Below are 11,354 nucleotides of genomic sequence, written 5' to 3' on the forward strand. Positions count from 1 at the left end.
CATTGAAAGCAATGAAGATTTTTGAGGTTTTGAACCAAACTAAATAACTAGTAAAACCTTTTTTTTGATTTACGGTGTTTTCTTATTTTGATGTTTTGAGCTCTTTTGTGTATAGAACAATATATACTAACTTTTAAAGTATCAAATTGAATTTTTGTTCAGTAAATTCTTTCAAATGCGACTGTAGCTTTTTTCCCCAAAAAACTTTGTCTTCAAAATAAGGGTGCGTCTTATATTCCGAAAAATACAGTACCCGTCTATTATATATGTTGTTGACACATTTGTCTATACTTCTTGTGTTGAGTATTTAAATGTTATAATCATTGTTTACTTATCCACTGTGGATATTGTTGACATGTTTGTCTATACCTCTTTTGTTGAGTGTTCGAACGTTGTAGTCATTGATTACTTACCTGTCTACTATAGATATTGTTGACATGTTTGTCTATACTTCTTTTGTTGAGTGTTCGAACGTTGTAGTCATTGATTACTTACCTGTCTACTATAGATATTGTTGACATGTTTGTCTATACTTCTTTTGTTGAGTGTTCAAACGTTGTAGTCATTGATTACTTACTTGCCTACTATATATATATTGTTGACATGTTTGTCTATACTTCTTTTGTTGAGTGTTCGAACGTTGTAGTCATTGTTTACTTACCTGTCTACTATAGATATTGTTAACCCGTTTGTCTATACCTCTTCTGTCGAGTGTTCGAACACCAGAGGAAGATGGGTGGTGTTGGGGACCTCCCACAGGTGGTACGGGGAGTGTATCATATGGAGTGGCGTACGGATGACCTTCTTCTGGTGAGATAAGGTAATTGAAATATTATTTCATATATATATATAATATAAAAAAGGCTTTAACAGATCTTAAGGTCAACACTAATGTAATAATATCTCTACGTCAATTTTAAGCATGTAACATGTTACATTATATTAATGTGATACACTTTCAAATGAGATGATTTTTTTAAGTTTCTTCTACACATATTTTCTTGAACACTGAGAATGAAAATGAGAGAATTATAGTAATAACCAAATAACACCTAGTTTAAAGCTTCACCTTTAGGGGTAGGGGAAGCAGAAGATATCTTTTGAAAAATTAAAACATATATACTTGAAACGACTTAACTTCTCATGAAATTTTACTATTTGCGTATCAATAAACAGATTTTTTTGTAATAAAGCATTTTATTATAATTATGAGTTCATTTTACGCTTTTGTGTAAAATGACATTAACTCTGTGATAGAAAACGTAAAATAAGTGCATTTTACTTTCCAGTTGAACAATAGAAAAGGCTACATGTTATAATACCAAGAAGGGTTTAATGTTAAAAAATCGTATTATTTGTACTCCAGTGCAAAACATCACCAGATGGCGATAAATATGTTTGTTTGTTTTTTTAGCGTTATAAGCCTGCAGACTTACCACTGGGCCATTAAGGGCAATGGCAATAAAAGCAGTGTTTTGATCATCACAGAACTGCTGTAAATTCTAATGATTTGATAATTTTTATTTATCTATATACTACTAAAACTCTGAGATTGTTTGTTTGTGGGGTTGTCTGTAATTAAATACTGCAAAAACGGCGCACAATACCGCCATATTTGTAATGAAATGAGAATAGAAACAGAATAAAACAAGTTTCGTTAAAATCGGGCCACGGGTTACCGAGTTGGTTCCGTTTTTCGGGTCATTTTTATGAAAATTTCTCGAGTAATTTAGGTACACTAGATGGCGCTACATATCAGTTTATCTATTCGTTTAACACCTGATGAATCACTTTAAAATATCTTCTATACAACAATATTTGCACAACAAAAATTAAATGATGAGATGAAAATGTGTTATAACGGCGCGTAGAAAGAACAACAATAAAATGGACCTACAATATTATTGACTATTTGCAGATAGTAACTATGAAGACGAGGTATTAAAATAAAAATCAAGTCGAGAACAACAAAAAAATTTTATAAACGAAAATCTGTCGCCGAGCTATTTCCTGTCAATGTTCCCATCTTCATTAAAAGGCGTAAGATGACAAAAACAAGATATTGAAGAATCTATCTATCTATATACTACTAAAACTCTGAGATTGTTTGTCTCTTTGTTTGCTTATTTTCTCAGTCAAAAAATCATTCGCACTACCGTTCGCGCTCTTTATGAAACTTCACCGGTTACCGAGTTAGCGCCGTTTTTCGGGTCACTTTTATGAAAATTTCTAGCATGAGAAATTTTACATCACACTACCGTTCGCGCTCTTTACGAAACTTCTTTGTTCAAATCTATTTCCCTGTCAATGTTCCCATCTTCATTAAAAGGCATAAGATGACAAAAACAAGATCTTGAATAATTTCTCAATAATGTGCCTTGGTTATGATAGATAATTCGAAGAAAAAATAAAGTGTTACTGTTTCTTATTTGTAGAAGGTTTAAGAGGAAAGACCACAACATAATGAACTAATTCATCACAATACCTGAAAACTCTGACTTCACTTTTTGGAAAAATGAAATGGTCTTTACTTTTACTCCCGATCAACAATCAAATATCTTTTCTTGAATTATGAATAACATGAATGGATTGAAATATTTAATTAAATTATCTCAAAATAAACCTTCATTTCAGTGCAAGATTGTAATTAGCTTGAAATTCTTCATAACCTCTGAATAGTGGGTGACCCAACGGGTCATGGGTTGTCTAGTTACCACTAAATTTTCATACAACCTATTTCATATTGTTGGATAGATATGGAACATAAATTTTTCATCAACAAAAAAAAGGCTTTACATAAGAAAAATTAATTATTTCCAAACCTTCCTTTTTGAAGGAAGTTTATTTTTCTTCACTGAAGCAAGGCCTTTCTTCGTCTTGGTTTTTACTTTTTCAGATTGTAACTGTGTATTTTCTTTCGCTTGGTCTGTCTCTTTCTGTTGGACCTCCTCAAATATCTTGGTTTCTATAGTAGCAAAACGATATTTAGGAGGAAGAAGAGATGAATTCTTGTTCACAGATACATTGTCTACATTTATATACAAATAATAAAACTTAAAAAGTAATTTATTTTCTATGTATGAGACAAAGATTATCTAGAATAAAAATACTGAGATTTTCATATTTTTCTTGTGTCATCCTTAAAAAAATTTATGTACGTTTTTCTTTCTATTTCTAAATATAGAGTAAATTGGGTGATTTTAAACACAGCATCATGTTCGATGGTCTAAAATATTCTTTATGGAAAATTATACCAGAAAATAAAATAACAACACTAATTTCAGAAACGAAATGGACATTATTAAAATAATTACTTCAGAATATCGTTCGTCATTTTAAAATGATTTCAGATATATTTGGTGTTTATGGTGGTACTATTTTTTCATTACCTCACGACTTAATGGCATATAAGTTATTCAATAAAATTGTTCTATCTCAGAAAAAAAAAATATTGTATGCTATTCAGATTAAACTGTTACAGATTATACCACAAGCTATTCTATTCAATTACAAACGATACATCTCAGGTTTTATCCAGTTGAAACTAAAGCTTTCATAAAATTCTATATTACGACGTGTATGATCTAGCAACTTAAACTTCATCTGGAGAAAAACATGTTTTTGGAAACTGAACTTAACTGAAGCTTACCTAATACAGCGTTCCCTGGAACTTTATTTCTGAAAAATATTTGTACCAAATATTTACAAAGAGCAGGTATGATATGAATTCATGTTTACATAAAAGTAACTAGAAATCTGAGAATTTTGAAAAGATAAAAACAACAAGTAAATCACTTTCTTGAAAAACATGAAACAGGAATATAATTATGATATTCGTTTTTGTCTAATGCTGTAGTTGAAAATACTGAAAGCAAGTTGAATTTGTATTTTTCATTTGTGAAGAATCCAGGAGTTTTGTATCAACGAATATTTTATTTATTTTAGTTTTAGGTAAGGATAATTTCTTAAAAACTTGAAAAGTATGATTTGAAGAGAGAAGTAATATATGCAGAGAAGGTCTGCAAGCTGTGAAAATACGAAATATGTAAACAGGATTATTATCATAATACCAACATGATTTCCTTCTTCTTACTGGTGGGTTTAATGGTTTATGGCAGTGCTTGTTAATCTAGAATTAACCTATAGCCGTTCTTGTTTTCCCTAATATCACTCAGTGGATCAGCGGTAAGTCTGTAGGCTTACGACGCTAAAATTCTGATTCCGATACCTGTGGTGGGCAGAACACAGATAGCACATTGTGTAGCTTTGTACTTAACAATAACCCAAAAAATTGTTTCTAATATTAACATGTTTCTCTTATAATAAAGATATAAGGAGAGTAGAAAACATTTCGTGACAGTGAACGTGTGGAACTTCGATATATTTCAAATGAAACCAGTTTTTCTTGGAAACAAAATTCCGAAGATAAGTGTATTGTGTTACTAAGTGTGTGTATGTACAGGGATGTTTGAGTATTGCACGTAAGTTATTTTGTTTTAGCTTGTACGCTTGATGCTTAATATGGGGTGCTCGCTTCACAATCTGTAGGTCGCGGGGTCATCGAATACGTTCACCCTTTCAGCAATGAAGAAGTTATAATGTGACGATCAATCCCACTATTCGCTGGAAGAGTTGGCGGTGGGTAGTGTTGTATAGCTGCTTTCCCTCTAGCCTATCATTTCCTATCACTTCAGAATTAGCGACAGCTAACGCAGATACCCTTCAAGCAGTCTTGCACGAAATTCAGCAACCAAACAAGGAAGTTTAGAACAGCTTACATGAATCGGTATTTACTGTATAATCTAAAGTGTTTAATAATCTATGATATTTTCACTACACATTAATAAAGTTCAATATTTATTAAAGAAGCTTGACTAACAAAATATTTTAGAAACAAGAATTAATTTATTGTTTTTTTATTCTTCCCTTTATTGATCTTAGAAAGTGTTTGTATATTATTATTATTCATACTGTAAATTATACTTTAAAGTTTATTGTCGCTTTTTTACATTTTCTTAAGCTTTAACAGATCATTATTTACAAATTGTTGACACTAAATAGACTGATTATATTTTTTTCAAAAGTTACATATCGTGTGGGTTTTGTAGTGTTAGCTTTTTATTTATATTTCTGTGAAAATACACATAAAAGCTATTGACGATCGCCATCTGGCGACCATAATAACAAGTAATACTAAATAAAGCATTACACAGATTCCAATGTTTTTTTCTTATCAGTGAAGATTTTGGAAAGTTTAACGCTTCAAGTGAGGGAAGGTTTTGAAATAACTTTAATTAAAGTGCTCTTCTACTTATTCTAATCTTAGGTTATAATATGTTACCTACTTTAAGAGCTCGAACTCCTTCTGTAGTTGAAAATTATTTTTCTTGAGACTGGATATTTCAGCTGTAAAAAGTGAAACGAAATTAAGGGATATAAGCGATGTGTAAAAATTAAAAGCATGTCTGGTGAGGCTAAGGAAATAATTTTATTCCCTTGAATCAGCAAAGTAGAATTATAAAACATTATATGTAAAATTAGATGTGCACAATATAATTCATCAGCTTTTAATTAGATCTATATCTGTTTCCCAACACGTGCTTACTTAATGGAAATAGAAACTAAAACTAAAATTAATTAACATGGAAAATAATTTTTGTTTCTGCCAACTGAACAAAAAACTGTTTTGGTGGCCAAGGAAATTCTGAAATATTAAAAAGTTATAAAATAAGTGTTCGGTTTTCTCATTAGATTTCATTTAGAAATTATTTGTCTTTTGCTCTTTGTACACACAAATAATATTATGAGTCTGAGAATAATATCTGATAAGCTTTTACATATAAATGTATTTTTTTAAGTTTCAAACAAAGTTTGACACTGAAAACATTTATGGTGGAATATATGCACCTAAATACAGCAAAACATTAAACCACGCATCGGTTTATTAAGTTTAAAATCTTGTCGTTATTCACTGGTAAAATAGTGAGCAACCTTACCTTCAAGCTCGTTACTTCTTTCGTCTTTATCCTTGGTATTATTATGACACTTTTCCTATATAAAGGTATAAAAGTAAATTAGGAAAGCCTACAGTTTTACAATTAAATCTTACTGTGAATAGTTACGTCAAGTGAGTAGATTATAAATAACTTTGTCTAGTAACAAGCGAGTAGATTATAAATAACTTTGTCTAGTAAATGCAAAATTTTCCTATTTAACTCCTATTTTATTATGTCGCAACTTGTTAGTCATAAACAAATTGTCTATCGAACAGACTAATAGTGCATGTTTCACTAGTAAAGCTGTGTTTGCTAATTTGGTTTGTTTGGAAGTTCGCGCACAGCTACACGAGGGCTATCTGCGCTGACCGTCCCTTATTTAGCAGCGATAGACTAGAGAGAAGGCAGCTAGTAATCAACATCCGCCGCCAACTCTTGATCTACATTTTTTACCAAACAATAGTGGAATAGATCGTCACATTATAACGCCCCTACGGCTGAAAGGGCGAGCATGTTTGGTGGGACGGGGGCTTCGAATCCGCGACCTGCAGATTGCGAGTAGAATGCCATGCCAGGCCACCTGGCCATGCCAGGCCTAAAGTGTTTGCTAATATAAATAAAAGTTTGACTTTAAGAATCTGAAGAATTATAAAAGTGTTTATTTTTACATGTGTTCAAGCAATACGAGCTTAACCAGAGTAGTTAAATCTGTCAATAAATAAACAAATTATATTCAAACAACTTATTGTTACATCATATAACTATAGTTATAATTTCATCATTATCTTATTTAGGGGCCTAGGCAGGCTACAGAGGTCGTGGTAAAGAAATATTTTAAAATAATATTTTAGGCTATCTTTTGTAATGTTTTGTTCAATTTTGTATTTATTATTGTGTTCTATACAATAAATATAGAACAGATTGTCGAAATAACATTTATATAACTGAATATAAGCGATTACTTTACAAACTACTAAACATTAGGCTATTTCTTTTAACTTCAATATTAAACAAAACAAATAATTATGTTCAAAATTATAATATTTCAGATTTAAGAAACTAAATATTTTAAATGTTTTCTCATTGCATGTATTTCCATATTCAACTTCAACACATTATCTGTGTATTTCCCCACCCCCTAGTGGCACAGCGGTATGTCTGCGGACTAACAACGCTAGAAACCGGGTTTCAATACCCGTGGTGGGCAAAGCACAAATAGCCCTTTGTGTAGCTTTGTGCTTACGCACAAACAGGAGGAACTGCGTATTTTTTTCTAAATTTTATGTTTTGCATAGACTTCTTCATGCTCTAATCTATAACACTAAGGCACAAAAACAACGTTATAAAACATAAATCAAAACACTATTTTTAATACAAAGTACCTGATTGCAGCCTGCCTCCCTTTAGTTCAGCTGTAAGTCTAAGGGCTTATAAGGCTAAAAATCAACCTTCATACTCGTGGAGGGCACAGCAGACATAGCTCATTGTGTAGCTTTATGCTTAAAGACAAACAAACAAACTGAAGGCAATACGAAGCTACCGAAACGTGTCAGGTGATTTGTATTAAAAACAGTGATTTAATTCATGCTTTATAACGTTGTTTTCATGTCTTAGTTTTATAAATCGCTGTGAAATAAATTATAAGGCTTTTAGTCTTAGAGGTTCGTCATATATACCTAAAATATGCACGACTTTCAAACTGAAAAATTATTTATTAAATGAATTATATTGTTAGAGTGAAATAATTCAAGTTTCAGACTATGAGGCGGAACCAACATGTGTTTTTCTGTTTTCAAGAGCTTCAACAATAAGTAAAAGACTTAATATAGCAACAAACCCATCTTTTACAGATGGTTGCTGTGACGTATGAGTATTGCTTCATGTGTTCCAGAATTATAATATTTCAGGAAAGCAGACATTGGGTTTCAATACAAGACCAACGTAAATACTGACCTTTATTTTGAATGTTGCTTCTTTAATTAAATTATTTTTCGAAAAACAAAATCTGTTCCTATTTCTTTACATATTAAAAATTTCAATCTAGAATATTTTTGTAATAATTAATAACGCATAACTTCCCTGTAGAAAAGATATCTGTTTTTCTTCTATAGATTGATGCCAAAATTGGCTGATAAAGCAATGGCCGTTTTCCAAAATTAACTGGTATTTCTAATTTGAAATTTTATGAAATTCGTTGGTTAATTGTCTAATGATTCCACTTTAGCAACAACAGGAGACTCATTTGGAAAAAAAGTGAATAATTCAAATAGAAATTATTTTTATTAGTCTGCTATTAGGTCTATTTGTTTATTTGTTTCTGATATTCGTGCGAAGCTTCACAAGGACTATCTGCATTAATTTCGAAATGATAGATTATAAGTATAGATTAAACAGCACCAACCGCTAACTCTTGGGCTAGCCTAATCGAATAATAGGATGTCGGTTCCGTTTTTATACGCCTAACACAATATTCACTTGTCGCAGACTCATAGCTTGGACAAAGATATACGTGTACGTGTGTGTATTCACTGTTTATATGATCACAAAATATGTTACAGGTGTGAGGCGCATCAGGAACATAAATAGAATCAGACAACTGTTCCACAAGTGTACCATGAAACAAATATAGAATCAAATTATCTGTTGACTCATGCACGTGTGGATTTTCCTTACCAAAATATATATATATATATATATATACAAAAAAGAAGAAGAAAAAAGCCGGGTTCTGCTTGTTGAAATCTATCAAAATGTTAAAAAATATTATTTTCGCGCTTCTTAAGTATTAAATGTTCATTTAATATGGGGTAGAGTAATTTTGAAAAAAGCTATATTGTAATTCATTAAAATCCGACATTTAAATTGGCATATTATGTAACTTTGCACATTTTTTCAACAGCAGCCACCTAGAACGTGATAAGTTTGCAAGAAGATTCTGATAAGCTGCAGAACGATAAAACATCAAATACATCTAGTAGCTTAAAGTAAAGATTCATCGTGATCTTGAGCCTGTACTGTTAACCCCCAATTAGTCATGTGGGGTCATTATGACCCCATGCAATTTCATTAATTAATTAATTATTATGTGATGGATGGAACTTTACTTAACCCCACCCACAGTAGCTTCCTTAATTGTGTCTGTCCATGTTGTGGTCTTCATCAGTGTTCTGCAGTTATAAGTTTTTTAAAAGTTTAGATTGGGATCATATTACCCTACGCGACTACTTGGGTAATAATTTTTTTTAAGATCAGTTTGTTTTTTCTGTGATTTGAATTTACTTTTTTTTAGTTTATCTCTTCTTTTCTGGCATTTTTTCTGTTTAATCACTTGTTTTAGATGATATCTAATTACTTCTTGTACATCTTCGTATTGTCACTTTGGCTTTTATTTTATACAGATGGCTAAAAAAGAACTTACCACCACAACAATACGTTTTAATATCGTAAGCCGTAATCTAAGCTTTTCATTGTTCTATACTGCTTACAAATAAAGGTTTGTACAAACAACAACAACATTTTATAAGAGTTTGAGCTTCATAATAATTTAAATAATCCATTAGGGTCATAATGAACCCAGGCGACTACATATGATCCATTTTACCACGCGACTAATTGAGGATTAAATTCAATTTCAGATCTGTTTATCATATTTCGAACATGTGTTGGCTGTCATATTTAGCATATATATGTATATACAATGCTAATTCTCCTCCAACTAGAGTATATGCCCACTATATTCAGAAACAATAAGTGTCATAGACTTAGCATTATGATACAAAATGTTGTTAAACCCCATTTAGAAAACTCAAAACTTGTAAACTTACAAGTTATTTCAATTGAAACATCGGTAACTTGCACTAAGTAATTTCTTAGATGGCTAATAAGCGAAATGTTGTTGTTTTCTAAGTACAAAGTTACACAATGGGCTATCTACTGAGGAAATGAGCTCTGGATGCACAGAGCTTTGAAAACACCAACAAAAAAGTTACATCTTCAAGTTACAGGTAATGAACTTTAACTTTAAATAAAGTAACATCATAACTAAGTAACTTAAAAAGTTTAATGCTATGATCAACACAAAATAATTTTTGCCATTTTATTTGGGAAATATATAACTTAGCTCATAATGATAAGTTATCTTATTTTGCTCTTTTTGGAGTTCGTTTTACGTTATTATGTTTCCTACCTTCACCCCTTGCATAATCCTTCAGGTTATGGATTTCGACTGAATATTATGTATTAAAAACATTGTTGCATATCATAAATCCATCTTCTAAACTTACAACCATTTCCGACAGCAGCAGTTTTTATGTTTTTAAACTTAAACGCCCGTATTTTTTATGTTTCTAATCTCTGGTTCTTGCGCTAATTGTCATATCTTTTAACTCGATTATTAGTATTAGTAAGAATTCTTTGTTTCCTAATTCCAATTTCTGGGAGGTAAGAATTACTTTCATGTTTTATAAGTGAGACTTGCATATTAAGAACGCCTTTTGAAATTTCAAGGCTCGTGTTTGAAATAAGTAATTTTATTTAACTACTTAAACTTAATTTTCTAAAATTACATGGAATTTGTGTATATGTAGACTTCATTATTTAGGTACCCACTCAACTTACGAACAATATGAAGTTTTGAGACACCTATTTTTATGATAATAAGGTACGGTTTGTCCTTGAAGAAGAAAGAAATAGCTTTCTAAAGCGCTCAGGTTATAGGGTTTCTTATCTTTGTGTTAAATTGCTTTTTTGAGCCTGTGTGTTTTCGTAACATTATGAACAAATCTGCAAAAGATATTTCTGGGTCATATTTTTCAATAAGTCTCTTAAAATTATTTGTCGACCACAAAATTATGGAGTCGTTAAAACGAACTACCTATGTAGCTACTCCAAATTTATGTAGTAAGATAATTAACTCAACTTCCATAGAAATATACAAATAAAATCGATATGTGATTTGATGGCTTCTACAAACTTTACAAAAAGCTTCATTTGATATCTATGAAAATTGGCTTTTGCTGCATAGTTCATGAAGGATACTTTAATGGACAGTACTTTTTGTACACAATGTTATTACACAGACATTTCACCATCTACTATAATATCTGGAATATAAAGAATCAATTATAACAATGTTTTTACAAACGTCAATAGATGGCTAAGAAATGGGATATAAAAATACGTTTCAAACACTTCTTAATCTCCTAAAAAAGAATAAGGCTTAGAATGCGAAATATTTCATTTAAATTATATGTAGCGGTAATAGGTGGTTATTTTTCTATCTTATTACTCAAACTCATTTTTGCTTTCCTTAATGGCCCGGCATAGCCAGGTGGTTATGGCGCTCGACTCGCAATCTGA

General features: G+C 31.2%; 1 protein-coding gene across 2 annotated transcripts in view; it reads right to left on the bottom strand.

The window, feature by feature from the left end:
* LOC106458721 (homeobox protein 2-like) overlaps positions 1–11,354 on the bottom strand; it is a 23,270-nt gene that overhangs the window by 10,675 nt on the left and 1,241 nt on the right. For both annotated transcript variants that reach the window (XM_022384991.1, XM_022384992.1), the window contains exons 2-5: positions 5,997–6,051; positions 5,346–5,406; positions 3,650–3,678; positions 2,823–2,965 (exon numbers count right to left, since the gene is read on the bottom strand). In XM_022384991.1, the coding sequence (XP_022240699.1) occupies positions 2,823–2,965; positions 3,650–3,678; positions 5,346–5,406; positions 5,997–6,051 (288 nt within the window). The remainder of the gene's footprint in view (positions 1–2,822; positions 2,966–3,649; positions 3,679–5,345; positions 5,407–5,996; positions 6,052–11,354) is intronic.

This window comes from Limulus polyphemus, unplaced genomic scaffold (genome assembly GCF_000517525.1).
Source record: "Limulus polyphemus unplaced genomic scaffold, Limulus_polyphemus-2.1.2 Scaffold504, whole genome shotgun sequence".
Taxonomy (NCBI): Eukaryota; Metazoa; Arthropoda; class Merostomata; order Xiphosura; family Limulidae; genus Limulus; species Limulus polyphemus.